Raw genomic sequence first — 15,957 nt, 5'->3', positions numbered from 1 at the left:
ATCTGGGTGGACTTTGAATATGTCCAAAGAAGGAGACTCCACAACCTCTCTGGGCAGCCTGTTCCAGTGCTCTGGCACCCTGAAAGTAAAGAAGTTTCTCCTCCTTTTGAGATGGAATTTCCCGTGTTCCAGTTTGTGCCTGTTGTCTCTTGTCTTGTTGCTGGGCACCACTGAAAAGTCTGGCACCACCCACCTGACACTCACCCTTTACATGTTCATAAGCATTGGTGAGATCCCCTCTCACTCTTTGCCGGGCTAAACAGACCCAGAACCCTCAGCCTTTTCTCATAAGAGAGATGCTCCGTTCCCTTCATCATCTTCGTAGCCCTCTGCTGGACTCTCTCCAGTGGTTCCCTGTGCTTCTTGAACTGAGGGGCACAGAACTGGACACAGCACTCCAGATTGGGCCTCACCAGGGCAGAGTAGAGGGAGAGGATCACCTGCCTTGACCTGCTGGCCATGCTCTTTTTAGCACCCCAGGAGACCGTTGGCTTTCTTGGCCACACGGGCACATTGCTGGCTCATGGTCAGCTTGCTGTCCACCAGGACTCCAAGGTCTCTCTCTGCAGAGCCGCTTTCTCAGCAGGTCAGCTCCTAACCTGTACTGGTGCATGGGGTTATTCCTCCCCAGTAGTAGGTCGCCGGTACTCGGCTGCCGGCCGGCGATAACGGCAATGACCGCTCGGCGCCGTTGGAGCCAACGGCAGGCAGTAACGGCCGCTCCCGCCGGCACGTGCGGACGGGAGGGGCGGGGGCAGGACCGCCTCCCCCCGGCACTGCTCCGCTACCGGCCGACATGGCGAGGGGGTTCGGGCTGTTCCTCTGCGGGCTCAGCCACCGGCTCGGCAGCGGTAAGGCAGCAGGGCCGTGAAGGGAGGCGGCTCGGCTGTGCCGGAGGCGCGGGTAGCGGCCCTCCAGGTCCCGGTGGGACGGGGCAGCCGCGGTTGCCCAGGCGGGCGCCCCGCCGGGCCGTGAGGCGGCTCGCCCCGCCGCGGACGCCTCGCCCCGCCGGGCTCTGCCCAAAGCCCTCGCAGGCCTGGGTTGAGCGGGGGAGGCCTGGAGGGCTCAGCTGTCTCCCTGAACGGCCACCCTCATCGGGGTTTTTGGTTGCAGCATCGTATTTGTATCTGTTGGGGAAAGGAGCACTTTTGGTGTCGATGCAGATCCCTTTGAAAGAGATCCCAAAAGCAAAACTTTTCTAACGTACGGTTTTCAATTAATACTTTTGAGACTGGACCCTTGTTGATGATTAAGTACTACATTATTGCTGTAAGTGTTTGTAAGGGAAGTGCAGGGTATGTACTTTATTCCAGGACACTTTATTCTTAATTCATTTACATTTTAAGCTGCTTTATAAACTGTTTAAAACCTTAGACATTTAATAATAAATGTGTAGTTCTCAGCAGATGTTGTTAGGGATACAGAAAGAGAACATACTTAAATGATAACTTTTTCTGATACCTGCTTGATTACACTTCCAGTTAAGGGAAAGGTAGGATAGTGTAATGGTTTTAGGATTTTGGAAAGAGGACGGAAGATGGCAATGAGAGTTGTCAGGGCTCTGGGCACACCTTGTCTGCCCTCTGGGCTGCCTTCACCAGGGGCCTTTTCCTGTGCCCTCCCTGGGTGGACCCTGGACCTGATTAATCTTCTCCACTTATGTGGGACACTCTCAGTAGACCCTGCTTTGCCCACCTTGTTAAGGTCTGTTGGGACTGCACCCTGCTTGCTGAGAGCACCACCTGTGCTGTGGTCACCCTGGGCTCCTGGCTTGCATATACATATATATCTACATATATTTTGCCTTTACAAAGATGTTACTTAATTATGTTTTACCCCAAGAAAATCTCTCAGACAAAAAAAAAACCCCAAACCTAAAACTTGCCTTGATCGTAGCTTGTGTGCTCTCTAAACAAGCTTATTGAGAAACTTTCAGATGCGCACTTTGATAAGTGTTTGGTAATTCTCTTATTATTTTGCAGTTGCCTTTAGGCAGCAGAAATGGAAAAGCTTTGTCTCCCCACAAGCAAAAATGCCTCCTTGCGATTTTGTACCTGAACAATACAAAGTAAGTCGTACTTATTACACTGAAGTTAAGTAAGACTACATTACTACATCTGAGAGACAGGTTTATCTGCTATAAATAGTGCATTAAATATGATTGTAAAATTAGCTAATTTGGGCAAAAAACAATTATGTTACAACCAGGATTTAACATATAGATATAGCTGTGTGACAGTTCTGTAACGTACTGCTAAATTGTTGATCTGAAAAACTTTAAGGAAGAGGTAAATGCAGAACAGCAGTCTTATTTCAAAAGCTGAGTTTCAGAGGTTTGTAAGACCCTTTATGTGCCAAAATTTGTTAAAATCTTAGTTCTGTGAAAAACTGTTCTAGACAGCTGTGTAATCTGTGTGATCCACTACAGCTCCATTAGTCTGGATCTTTAGAAAGCATAAAGGGATACTGATTTTTTTTTTTTTATTCCATTCAGTCCTATCCGTATGAACATATGCAAAAGATTCGTGAACAAAATGTTTCTCCCTCACTGCGACTGTATTACAAGAAGCCATTGTTGCTGCACCAAGGATATATGCAGTGGTTGTTTGATTATGAAGGAAAGAGATACCTTGATCTCTTTGCTGGAATTGTCACTGTCGCTGTTGGTCACTGTCACCCGTGAGTTTGTTAGTTTGATTTATACTATAAAACACAGGAAGATATAGCTATGTTGGGTTTCTTCTTTGTTAGTCTGTGGCACTGTGAGCTTAAAACCAGGGTATGATTCACTAAATGGTCATGTATGTCTTATATTAAGGTCAATTTCCACTACATTTTGAATAGTTCATAAATTCTGTCTATTTATTCATCCCTCTGGAAAATGGCACAGGGTCTGCATTTTCAGAATTAAGAGTGGATAGGTGTGTGTATGTATATGTGCACATCTGTGTTGAATTCAATCCCTTTGTCTCTTCTTGTGCTACATGCAGGAAGGTAACTATGGCTACCCAGAAACAGCTTACTCGCCTGTGGCATACCACTAATATCTACATGCACCCGTCAATCCACGAGTATGCTGAAAAGCTAACTTCTCTTCTTCCAGATCCACTTAAGGTACTTTGCTTCCGAAAGGAGCAGGGGCTGGAGAAGTTTAGGGAAGGGAAGTTTACTGACATTTAAATAAATAAACCACATAAATGTGACATTTCATATGCTGAGAAACAGTAAGAAAAATATTGTGTTTGTTTTCAGGTAAAATAAACTGGTCTTAAAATGAAATTGGGTTAGCAGAAGAGTGTGAGGCTATTGCAATCTTAAAAAATGAAAGGAGAGTTTAAAAATTAAAAAAATTTAAAATGTAAATCATCTGCATACTTAAGCACTGGAGAATCTCAATTACTTCTGAAAATTAACTTTAAAAGTAGTGACACTAGAGTTTGAACTGTTTTCAAATCTCAGAACTTTTATTCAGGATATCCCTTAATTCTCATTTGTTCCCAGTAAGCAAGCTCTACTTGCCTCTTCTATTCCACAGTTGTGTCTGTGGATGTCACTCCTAGTAACTAACGCATGGGGATACCGTACAGCCCTTTTTACCTATGTGAAAGTTTTCTGTTCAGTCAGTCATGCTCAGTTTGACCCAGACACTTTCATTTTTCTTTGAATCACGGTTCCGTCTTAGGAAAACCTGAAGTCTCCAACTTCTAAAGATTTTCTGTGTTCCCTCAGAGTAGATCAGCTTGATTTTTGTTCTCATCTGTAATGTATGGGCAACATTAAGTTTTTTGCAGTGTAAATCACCTTGTGGTAGTGATAGGCTATAGCTCCTAATGTTGTTAAGTGACATGGTCTGATGCTGAACAAGAAGGTGGTTGTTGTGCACTGTGCTGATCCTAAGCATCCTCCCATAGGTGGTTTACCTAACCAACAGCGGGTCGGAAGCCAATGATTTGGCCATGCTCATGGCAAGGCTACATACTGGTAACTTTGACATCATCTCTTTAAGGTAATGATGATAGATCTTCACAAAACTCCTTTGTGTGTGTGAACAGTCTCTGTATGCCTAAACCACGAAATAATACAGAACTCCTCAACCCCACATCTGCTGAGGAGAATGCTATAAATTTATTTTATTTGACAAAGAGGAGTAAAACAGGAGTTGAAGATTTGATACAGTATATTAGGACTAGTTTGCATACAAAACACAACCTGTAATTTTTGCTTTTGTTACTTAGAAAAGAGTCTAGTCTCTGTGTTCGGGGTGAGCCTTGGTGGATCTTCATTCAGGGCCAGAGCAGGCTTCGGCAATTGGAAAGGTTATGGAACAGCTCATCCTGGATGTCATCTCTAAGCATGTAGAAGAAAAAAAGGTCATCAGGAGAGGCCAGCATGGATTTACCAAGGGTAAATCATGCTTGACCAATCTGATAGCTTTCCACAATGGCATGACTGGATGGATAGATGAGGGTAGAGCAGTGGATGTTGTCTACCTTGACGTCAGCAAGGCTTTGGACACTGTCTCCCATAACATCCTCACAGGTAAGCTTAGGAAGTGTGGGTTAGATGTGGACAGTGAGATGGATTGAGAACTGGCTGAATGGCAGAGCTCAGAGGGTTGTGATCAGCAGCGCAGAGTCCAGTTGAAGGCTGTAGCTAGCGGTGTTCCCTAGTGGTCAGTACTGCGTTCGGTCTTAGCATATTCATCAATGACCTGCATGAGGAGACACAGTACCCTTAGCAAGTTTGCTGATGACACAAAACTGGGAGGAGCGGCTGACACACCAGAAGGCTGTGCTGCCATTCAATGAGACCTGGACAGGCTAGAAAGTTGGGCAGTGAGGAACCTGATGAAATTCAACAAGGGCAAGTGTAGGGTCCTGCATGTGGGAAGGAATAACCCCATGCACCAGTACAGGTTAGGAGCTGACCTGCTGAGAAAGCGGCTCTGCAGAGAGAGACCTTGGAGTCCTGGTGGACAGCAAGCTGACCATGAGCCAGCAATGTGCCCGTGTGGCCAAGAAAGCCAACGGTCTCCTGGGGTGCTAAAAAGAGCATGGCCAGCAGGTCAAGGCAGGTGATCCTCTCCCTCTACTCTGCCCTGGTGAGGCCCTATCTGGAGTGCTGTGTCCAGTTCTGTGCCCCTCAGTTCAAGAAGGACAGGGAACCACTGGAGAGAGTCCAGCGGAGGGCTACGAAGATGATGAAGGGAATGGAGCATCTCTCATATGAGAAAAGGCTGAGGCTCTGTTTAGACCGGCAAAGAGTGAGAGGGGATCTCATCAATGCTTATAGACATGTAAAGGGTGAGTGTCAAGAGGATGGGGTCAAGCTCTTCTCAGTAGTGCCTGGTGACAGGAGAAGGGACAACAGACACAAGCTGGAACACAGGAAGTTCTGTCTGAACATGCAGAAAACTCTTTTGCTTTGAGGGTGCCAGAACACTGGAATAGGATGCCTGGGGAAGTTGTGGACTCCTGCTCTGGAGATATTCAAAGTCCACCTGGATGCGTTCCTATCCAGCCTGTTTTAGGTGAACCTGCTTTGGCAGGGGAGTCGGACTAAACCATTTCTGAAGGTTCCTTCCAACGCCTACAATTTTGTGTGATTCTGTGTGAATCACTACTGCCTTCCATCATTCCAGTCCTGCAGTGCCCCTCTTTGTGAGGGTCCAAAGGTACCTCTGGTGTAGCGGTGCAGTGACCCACAGCAGGGAGCTGCTGTGGCTGAAAGCTTGCTGAACAATTTTTTCTTTTATTTGTTTTGCTGCCTTATTTTTCTGCCAGATCCCTGAACCATAGTTCACTGCACAGGTACACAAACAACTCTTCTGGCTTAATGACAGAGGTGGTGCAAGGGTGAGTGCTATCTAAGCACCAGTGTAAGCAGTTCTTTTTACTATGCATCCCAGGCAGCCTTAAATATTAGAATAAAAGGCCTTGTTATGAAGAGCTGTATTTTTCTGTTATTCTGTTCATCAGAACATTGGGTACCCACCTAGCTTGTATAGTCTCATTAATGAACTTTTGATTTGTGTATAAAACTGGCAGCAAACCACCATGTAGTTTAATGATTGGCAGCATCTGCTGGAGAGAGCAGCAGTTCCCAAGATTCAAAGAACAGAGATATTTGCTCTATAGGGCTCAGGTGCTACAGCAGAACTTTGCGAGACACTGTCTGAATTGCTGTTTGTTCCAGTCATTGTTCTCTTCTCCTTGAAAACTACCTCACGGTTTTAACATTTGAGATTTCAGGAAACCAATGCAGATGGCCAGTCATGGATCTTCCAAAACCAGAGCAAAGAATGGCAGTAGGAATCGTCTTGTTTTGAGTGTAACAACGTACATTTTTCCCAATAATTTTTTAGCTCAGAAGCATGCCTTCTCAGAACTAATATTGCTACAGTCTTATTTTGGAAATGAGTGATGTTCATGTGCTTTGTTTGTTTGCACAGAGGAGCATACCATGGAGGCAGCGCTTGCACCCTGGGACTGACATCTATTGGTCCTTATAAGCATGGTGTTGCCAATGGCTTTGGCTGTTCAACGGTGAGATTTTTATGATTTTTTTTTTAATAATGTGGTTACCTGACAGTTTATTTTAATATTTCAACAATTAGTATATTTTCTGTCCTCAGAGTGCTTTGTGGTTACTAACTGAACTCCAGTGTAGCTGTTTCTGCTCTGTGTAAGCACAAGTGACAAGGTCCCCGTTCCTTCTCTCTGTAGTTATTTGTGCTAATGTGGAGTCGGGACAGCCGTAACAGGAGTGGTCATGATTTATAGTGCTTTATTCACGCTTGGTGCTTGCATGGAATTCTATGTAAGGTGCAAAATAACGATGCTTAGAACACCTTTTCTCAAGTTTGTTTTGGCAAGTCTGCAAAGCTGCTTTCAGCTGGTCCGAAGTAGATTATCCCCTGGAAGGAAAAAAAAACCCTATGTCACTGATTTCAGCAAGTTAGGAGACATACTGTTAAGAAGATATATTGAGGATGAATGGCAATATGTTATCTCTCTGCCCTTGAGCAAATGGTAATGTCTTTCTGTCTGCTGGAAACCGTCATTGGCTACTCTGATCTGTACTGGTGGTAGCTCAGCCACAGCACTGGCTTTAGGAAGGCTCCTTTATAGCAGTCTCCCAACGTGGCTCAGTGAGTTGCCTGAAGTCATGCAGTGTTTCATCAGCAGTCAGGAATAGAAGGCTGGAGTTCCTAATTTCCAGCCTGTACTTACTCCACTAGGTCTGCCTGCCTTCCTGTATTTTGCAGATTTTTATCACACCTCGGATTATTGAAGTGCTACTGGCAGCTCTAAAAATGTTGCTATTACTCTCAGATAACCAAAACTGCTTACTAACTTAAAGAACAAAACAAAGGAAATCAACAATTAAGTGACTATTGGTGGAGCAGTCAAAACTTGTTGTTTCCAAACCTTCTCTTTCTGTTCAACTATATTCCTTGAGGGTGATGTTTGGTATTATTCCACAAAGTGTTCTTCAGACAAGCCACTTGAGCTACGTATGCCCTTTGACACTAACAGACTGTTTTTCAGCTTTTTTTCATTAGTTATCCCCAAGTATGATCAAAGCATTGCTTAGAAAGGGTGTCATCAAATCTTGTAGCTATTTCTCTTATGCTTGACAGACAATGTTACCAGATGTTTTTCGTGGCCCATGGGGAGGCAGCCATTGTAGAGATTCTCCGGTGCAAACTGTTCGAAAATGCAGCTGTTCAGAAGGTTGGTCAATGACAAAAACTGTTTGGCTTTTAGATTAGAGAATACTAGAGGCCTGTGGAAATAGGTTATATTTACTTCCTCAAGGAAGGTAGACCTCTGGTTAGTATTTGCAAGGACGACCAAAGAAAATATTGCAGAGAACCTCAGGCATGTGCTTCCCACTGAGAAAAATTTTGGGCAGGTGTCACCTCATATTCTCAGATTTCTTCTTAAAGTCCCAGCATTTGTTTCCAGCATTTGTCATGATCAGATCTAGAAGCTGTGGAAGTCAGTTTAGCACATCTGAGAGAACAGAAACATTGATGGGTGTTTTCTGCTGCTTCTGAAGTTTTGACAGCTCTCCAGCTTTTCTTTTGGAATAATATGAATGGTAAGGACAACCTGAAGCCAGTGGTAGGCAAAAAGTGTCACGTGAAGCAAAACATTCCAGATGCAGCACAGCGTGAAAGCTCTTCTACTGCTCTTCTCTTAAGAGCAATTGCAGTAATTTTTTGCCACTGTTTCAGCAGGCGCTCTTTATTATTTAAATCCACATGCGTACATAACAGAATGTTTTCTTTTTAGCTTTGCCTTTCCTAGCGAATGGCATTTGCTATACTAATTGCTCTGTTTTTATTTCAATATAGACATATGCAGCTGTATTCTCCAGAATCATCATACCTCTACTAACCTAATGATTCTTCATGTCCTATGCTGATGTTTATTAACCCCTGAGAAAGTGTCTGCCTATTCCTTCTGCTGATGTAGGTGATTCACAAACACTTTCTCTAACCTACAACTTACTGACTCACATGATGTGTAACATCTTATTGTCTGGCACCTTTGTTTTGCTGTTTTGGTAGTGGCATTCCTTAGAGCATAAATGATTTAAGAGAAAATAGGGGACACTCTCCTTTAATGTTTAGCCTTCTACTCTGTATTTGAGAGGTGATATTTACTATGCAGTCAGATAGTACTTGTTTCTTAGATATGTAATTTCATATTTTGAAGCTAGTTTTGTGTCATCCTAAGTAAATTCCCTTTAAACTATTTCCCCTGTAAACAGGTATATGTCAGGCTAACGGCCAGTACATTGAACAGTTCAAAGATACTCTGCATACCTCGGTGCCAAAGACAATAGCTGGATTTATCGCTGAACCAATTCAAGTAGGTAGTTTGCCATTTCTCAATTGTGATAGCACAAACAGTGTGAAACATTCAAATCTGATATTCTTTAGCTACATCCTGAACATACACTTCTGCTGATTTATATTATTTTCAACACCTTGAACACCTTAAGTATTTGAATCAATGGATGTACTGTCTTAAAATTTCAGCTTTTGGCATTGATTTCAATGGAGCCAGAATTTTGCTTATGAGGTTAAATTAAACAGAGGATCATGATTAAACGTACACACTTCTGCATCTAAGTGGCAAGTATGGAGCATGCAATCGTTTGGTTTCTAATACCTTCTTGCAAATTTCATACTGCTTTTTTCTTTACTATTTCTGTAAACTTTAACTCAATTCCCCTCCCACCTCTTCACAGCCACATTGTCCACTATGTTTTTAGCATGTCCAGCAAGTGGTGGCCACAGAATTCATTCTCTTGGTGCAAGCTGCTCTGTGGAATGGGAATGAGGGACCTGAGCAGGAACTTTCTGAAGCAGTTTCACTGTTGAAGCTGGAAACTTGAGACAACAGCCTTGCTTACCTGAGGGCTGCTGGTATTTTTTCACTGTAGGATAGTCACATAGTGGAACTCGTGTTTCATTTTCTGTTTCTGACGACACTGTCTTTTTTTTTGTCTTGGCAGGGTGTTAATGGAGCTGTTCAGTACCCAAGGAGTTTCTTAAAGGAAGCTTATCAGCTAGTACGGGAAAGAGGGGGCGTTTGTATTTCAGATGAAGTGAGTTTTTTTTGACATAAGAGATCTGGGGTTTGGGGTACCTCTGAAAGTCGTCTTAAAAGAATCCAAGTGAATGCAAACCAGAAGCCTGGAAATAATCTAAATTAAATGCTATACATGTCATAGCTTAAGTTTAACACAGTGCATCTTTCCAACCATAGAAGCCTCCCAGTTTTTATTGTCTTTATTCTGCTATGTGGTATTCTGATTTTAGACCCAGGTAATGTTAGTAGCAGACTTCAGTCCTTATCTTCTAGGAGTGGTAAATGTCTACAAATACGCAGCTAATAAATGCCAGCTGTGATGTGAGGTGTGTCACAATAACAGTTGCTCTTATGAGTGTTGTTGCATACATTAAACTCTACGAGGGAAATGGTTGCTGTACCTCTGCAAATATATTTTATAAATACATTTTGCTTAGCTAAAGCTATTCTGAAATAGTAGCAAACACTTCAAAGTGATGGGGATGCATACATCAAGCATTGCAGTAGTAAAAACCAACAATCATGGGGTTGCAATTTTGGAGTGTGGTAAGCAACTGCGTTTCCTCTCCCTTTTGAAATGGAAGATGTAGCTTGTGCATCTCACCATGCCCAAGACGTGCTGATGTGTTGTCTCTTTCACATGTGAAAGCAAAACCCAATTACAACAAAGAGTATTTTGTGCAAAGCCATCTGAATAAGGATCCTACCTTATACTAGTTGACTGCAGATGTAGCTGCAGTTTAATGCAAATCAATATCAATAGAAGGACAAGAAAAAGAAAACATATTGTAAAATGTGAGAAAGTGATGGGGATTTCTCTGGATTTTTCTTTTGAAAGGTACAGACAGGATTTGGACGGACAGGCAGCCATTTCTGGGGATTTCAAACACATGATGTAGTCCCTGACATTGTTACTTTGGCAAAAGGAATTGGTAATGGCTTTCCAATGGGAGCTGTTGTTACAACAAAAGGTACAAGTGTTCTGTTCTGCTAAAGATTAAAATAGAGCAATTACAAAATATACTGTAGAATAATTACTTACTGGAGAGATGTGTGTTCAAACAGCTGAGCTTTATTAATGATCTTCATCTCAATCTGTCTTTTGACAAATAAATTGCATTCTCATTACTCACTTGTTTTACCAAGTGCTGTGCTATATCAGTGCAAAGCTTTATTTAAATGGGGTTAGTTGCGTAACTGATGAAGGAATGACCATGTGAGTCATTGGTAGAGCTAGTCATAGGTGCTGAAAATCCTCAGTAAATTCACCGTTTTACTAATCAAGGTACTGCGAGTATATAAGGCAGCATGTTGGCCAACTACTTGATACGTACAAACGACTGACTGAATCTAGTGAAGAAAATTTGTAGATGTCTGTTTAAGGGGACAACTGACAGCATATGTTAGAAGTGTGACTTTTTTGAAAAAGTCTGGGTTTAGTATCTGCCAGACACTATAATTTTGGGAAATAGTCATATTTTGCACAGAATACTTGCATTGTCTCCAGTAGAATCAGGGTTGAAGCACAACAAATTTGACTTTACTGTTAAGTTTAAGCAGATAAGTACTGTTACCAAACATAAGGCAACTGTAAGAGTAATCAGTGTTTTCTTTTTCTTTTAGAGATTGCAAGTGCCTTGGCTCAAAACCTTCACTTTAATACATTTGGAGGAAGTCCTTTGGCCTGCGTAGTTGGAGCTGCAGTTCTTGATGTAGGGAGAATGTTATATAAATTTATATGTTCCACACTCTCTCTCGTAGCATCAGATGAAAAATGTTTACATTTATTCTTACTATAAAGTTATATGTGGGCAATTTTTAAAATAACTGTATAAAATACATGAACATATGCATGTATTATGCATACATGGCCAATGTGCCTTACGGATAAGCAGAAATTTATTTTTTCCTAGTTCCATAGCAAAATTGTCATCACTCTTGAATGAATAGGAGTCCTCTAATTATGTTTTCAGAATCATCTTTCTTTGTCTCCCTCACCTCCTTTACTTTGTTAAGAGAAATGTAGGAAAGCACTTTCTCAAAAGCCTTAGCTAACTCTTTCAACTACACAAATCCTCAGCTAAACCAGATTTATTCTCTGGCATGCATGCCTAACAAAACCTTTTTAACTCCACAGCTTTTACCTTATGCCTAAGAACTCTTAATGACTAGATAGTTAAAAATATTTAAGTTCAGAATTCCTTTGGAAAAAAAAAAAGAAACAAAACAAAACCCTCATGAAAATGACAATAGAAAAATTTGCAACAAATTTCATCTCTTATCCAGCAGAAAATCAGTCAATGGGGCAGAAAGTCACTCTTTAACTTGTCTTGGACATGGACAGACCATTTTTCCTTTAGTCTCACTTCATTACAGCAGACACTGTTTCTACTCATGTTACTTTCCTGAGTGTTTTGGGGTTTTTTTAAGCTATTTTATAAGATGGCTCATCATATAAATAAAAATACTTTGAAAAAACAATTTACAAATATGATAAGCCTGAACCCCTGTTTTGGGTTTTTTTTGGCTCTGAGGTAACTTGGATCCTGGATCTGAAATAAGTTCAAGGAGGTTGTCAGGGCCAAGAAGAATAAAATCGAGTTTAAAGAAAAGTCGGGGGGGGGGAAGAGAAAATTAAAATGAGGAGCACCCACTTTGACTCCTGTAATGGTATTTTTTGTTTTGTTTTGTGAATGTTCTTAATGTAAATATTAAGCTCATAAAACGGTTTGTATCTGTCAGTGCTGATAGCTGCCTGCATGTCAGAACTTTGATTAAGGAGAGCAGAGTAAGGAACCAAAGAAAAAAAAAAAAAAGACTGCGATTAACAAGCATGGTGTCGATGAATCTAATTAAAACACTCAAGTTTTTTCCTTAAAGGCTGCCTAATATACATAGGTATGCCTTGTCAAATTATATTCTTCTCATGATATTGGAGAAAGAGTTAAAATATTTCTGGTAAGATTTTGAAAATAATTCTGCTGGTCAGGTATTTTTCAGTTATGACTACATGTCAATTACTGGATTATGGCTATGAAATAGTAAGTAAAATGTGAAAAATGCCACGACAACATCAAAATATTATGTTCAGTTGTACTGTGATGCCACTAGAGGATTGTAAGAAAAGAAAAATGTAAGGATCGTATTACTGAAGGAATACAGTCTGCAAGGAATTGAGATAAACATAATGTGTCATCAAGCTAAATGGGGATTAACAGAAGGTATTGGAAGCTTTTCCTGCAACGCTGTCATTGTGCCTCATTTCAACCAGGCTATTGAAGAAGATGGTCTACAGAAAAACAGTGAGGATGTGGGAACATATATGCTACTGGAGTTGGCTAAACTACGGGATAAATTTGAGATTGTTGGAGATGTCCGTGGCAAGGGACTTATGATTGGAGTAGAAATGGTGACAGATAAGGTTAGTGATTTACTTTATTCTTTTCAGTTTACAGTGCCATTGAGAGTTTTATCACATTTTATTTCTGTCGAAATAACAGGAAGATTTTCTATTAAGAAACAGATAGTGAAGTAAGAAAACATTGCGCTGGCTTAAAATGAGCCAGAATGTTTCAGCATTTCAAATATTTCACAAGCTTTGAGTAAACAGTGACTTGTGTACCTTAATTGCATAAAGGGATCTTAGAAAGCACATAAACTATGCAGCTGATATTTTCAGCCAGAGATGGGGGTAGGAATTATTAGAGAGACGGGAATATATATCTTTTTTTCATAGAACTACTTTAGAATATCTATATGAAATTTAATGTTCACTTTCCTTAGGAGAGTCGCCAGCCTCTTCCAGCTGAAGAAATCAATCAGATCTGGGAGGACTGTAAAGACATGGGGGTTCTGATTGGCCGAGGAGGACTCTACAGTCAGGTACTGAACCTCTGGTTATACATAGAGCTTATTTTCTCTCCTTATGAACCACATCCCATTTCCCTCAAGCTAAATTAACTTCAGTTTAGTGAATAAACTAGGAAACGTATACTCTTGGGAACTACCTTTGTTTAGTTTTGCTTAATTTACAGATTGGGCAGGAGCTGTTTGTTTCTTTTCAAGTATGCTGAACTACCTCTAAGCTTGCAGTTTTCCTTTAGAGGGACAACCTCCCTTAGAAAAGAAATGTGCTATAATGTGTATACATTAGAAGAAATCAGCAATATTCAGGTCTGATAAGTCTTCGCTACTGTTCAGGCTATCACCTGATCTGTCAGCACAGAACAAGTTTAGTCTTGCTAGTTCTTTCCTTTTGGAGACCTGGTAATGTTCCACCTGGATGGTAATTTAAAAAAAAAGAAAAAGAAAAAATCATTAAGAGCTAGTTCAGTAATGCAGCACAAAAGTGAGAATTGCATGTGAATGGCCGTCAGCCCACAGCAATTGAAGATGCACTGTGCTGTACCCAGGGCACTGTGTCACCAGCTTCTTACAGTGTGCAAGTTAACAGTGGGGAACTGCCTGCGGGCTGGTCAGGTCAGCGAAGCCCCGTGACACAAAGCAGCTTCCTCTGGGTCATGAATGCGGTAGATGAAGGATGGTTAAAATAAATAGGACACTGCATCGGTTCTTCCGCAAGTCACAGACCAGAACGTGGGTAACAGGCTGCAGCTCAGAGTGTAGTGAAGTCTGATTCTGTCTCAGGAGGCTGCTGATTATCTGTGAGTGTTCGCTTCGGTTGGGGCTGTAGCAAAAGACCATTATTCGACTCTTGCTGCAGCAAAGGCCTGTGATATGATGACAGAAAAATTTAAACTGAAAGTTTAAGATTATTATGGAAGTTAAATACCCTTGGAAACATTATAGTATAGATCAAACATTTGGATTTAAGAACCTACGTTCTTGACAAGTTAAACTGTGCATATACCCCTTCCCGATCAACATGCATTCAGGCTGTAGTACCCTAACTGAAAGTTAGCATTTAGTGATTATTTCATACAGAAACACAGAATGGTTGGAAGGGACCTTAAAGATCACAGAGTTCCAACCCCTTTGCTGTGGGCAGGGACACCTCCCACTAGAGCAGGTTGCTCAAAGACCCATCCAACTTGCCCCTGAACACTTTCAGGGATGGGGCATCCACAGCTTCTCTGGGCAACCTGTTCCAGTCTCTCAACACCCTCACAGTAAAGAATTTCTTCCTAATATCTCATCCTCCACCTCCCCTCTTTCAGTTTAGAACCATTATGCCTCATCCTATCACTACACTCCCTGAAAAAGAGTCCCTCCCCACCTCTCCTGCAGGCCGCCTTCAGGTACTGGAAGGCCGCTATGAGATCTCCCTGGAGCCTTCTCTTCTCCAGGCTGAACAACCCCAGCTCTCTCAGCCTGTCTTCACAGGAGAGGTGCTCCATCCCTCTGATCATCTTTGCGGCCCATATTTTCTTAGAAGCCTTAAAAAAGCCTATAATATAACACCAAATCGGCTGATGCTATGCAAGAGGTTACCACTCTAAATAGATATTACTTGTCCCTATGGCAAAGCTGCCAGAAAGGAAGATACACCTTAGTACAAACCCAGCTAAGGTTTTATACCAGCTCTGTCTGGAACCGCAGAGCTGCAAACACAACATGCTGTAGTCAGGTCTCCTTTGGAGGCAGTTGGATTGTTACAAGAGTGGAGCAGGGAGTGGATGCTGCCAAGTCCAAAACTCCCCCACTTCCATGTGTGTTTCTCAGAAGCCTCAGTCCCTGCTCTGCTGTTCTCCTATACTACTATTTTTCACATTTTTGATTAGATTTTTTTGGGCAGAAGGTGAGTGCTGACCTAGATGGTGTGCTAGAAACTGTATGCTTTTCATACAATTTTAAGAATTTCATTTTTTTTTCTCTCTTCTCAGACATTTAGAATTAAACCTCCTATGTGCATCACTAAAAAGGATGCTGACTTTGCTGTGGAAGTATTTCATACTGCTTTACAGAGACATGTGGAAAGAACAGCTGCAAAACAGACTTGATTTGTTCCTTGCATGAGATGCACACAGAACCCCTGATACTTGCCACCCAGACTCTGCGCTATTCTAGACTGAATGAGAAAATCATAGTCTGAAGATGAAATACATGTTCAGTAATTGTAAGAGCAGTCCGGCAGATCCAGTGTTTAATAAAGAATATGCTCTAATCCATTCTGTGCACATACAGTTCAGTTCTGCCGTGGTGTCACGGATTAGCTGCACACCTATTCTAGCTCAGCGTAAAAAACCCTGATGGGATTAACGGGGTATTAGATGGAGAGGCAGACACACATTAATCTTGCATCTATGAAAATCATAACAAAACTGGTAATTTTTAGAAAGAGTGACACCAAATTAATAAAGTTGTTTTGGGGGAAGTACATCGTGTTTGG

At 41.7% G+C, this 15,957-nt stretch overlaps 1 protein-coding gene across 1 annotated transcript; it reads left to right on the top strand.

Annotated features, from left to right (window-relative positions):
* The first annotated feature begins 796 nt into the window (after positions 1-796).
* On the top strand, positions 797-15,568 carry AGXT2 (alanine--glyoxylate aminotransferase 2). Its single transcript, XM_074166174.1, has 14 exons — positions 797-851; positions 1,983-2,068; positions 2,495-2,679; positions 2,991-3,114; positions 3,912-4,006; positions 6,452-6,545; positions 7,643-7,736; positions 8,782-8,882; positions 9,532-9,624; positions 10,447-10,579; positions 11,232-11,320; positions 12,880-13,029; positions 13,392-13,490; positions 15,452-15,568. The coding sequence occupies exons 1-14, from the start codon at positions 797-799 to the stop codon at positions 15,566-15,568; spliced, it is 1,515 nt and encodes a 504-aa protein (XP_074022275.1).
* Positions 15,569-15,957: the final 389 nt, after the last annotated feature.

Source organism: Numenius arquata, chromosome Z (genome assembly GCF_964106895.1).
Source record: "Numenius arquata chromosome Z, bNumArq3.hap1.1, whole genome shotgun sequence".
NCBI lineage: Eukaryota > Metazoa > Chordata > Aves > Charadriiformes > Scolopacidae > Numenius > Numenius arquata.
Note: the sequence above shows the minus strand (reverse complement) of the source record. Positions and strands in the feature narration are given on the sequence as shown.

What these genes read in the sequence shown, in the direction of transcription:
- AGXT2 (XM_074166174.1), top strand. Translation starts at nt 797, where the DNA reads ATGGCGAGGGGGTTCGGGCTGTTCCTCTGCGGGCTCAGCCACCGGCTC. An exon ending in TTATCGCTGAACCAATTCAA is followed by an intron (nt 8,883 to 9,531) that starts GTAGGTAGTTTG and finishes TTGTCTTGGCAG; the next exon opens with GGTGTTAATGGAGCTGTTCA. An exon ending in TTGGAGCTGCAGTTCTTGAT is followed by an intron (nt 11,321 to 12,879) that starts GTAGGGAGAATG and finishes CATTTCAACCAG; the next exon opens with GCTATTGAAGAAGATGGTCT.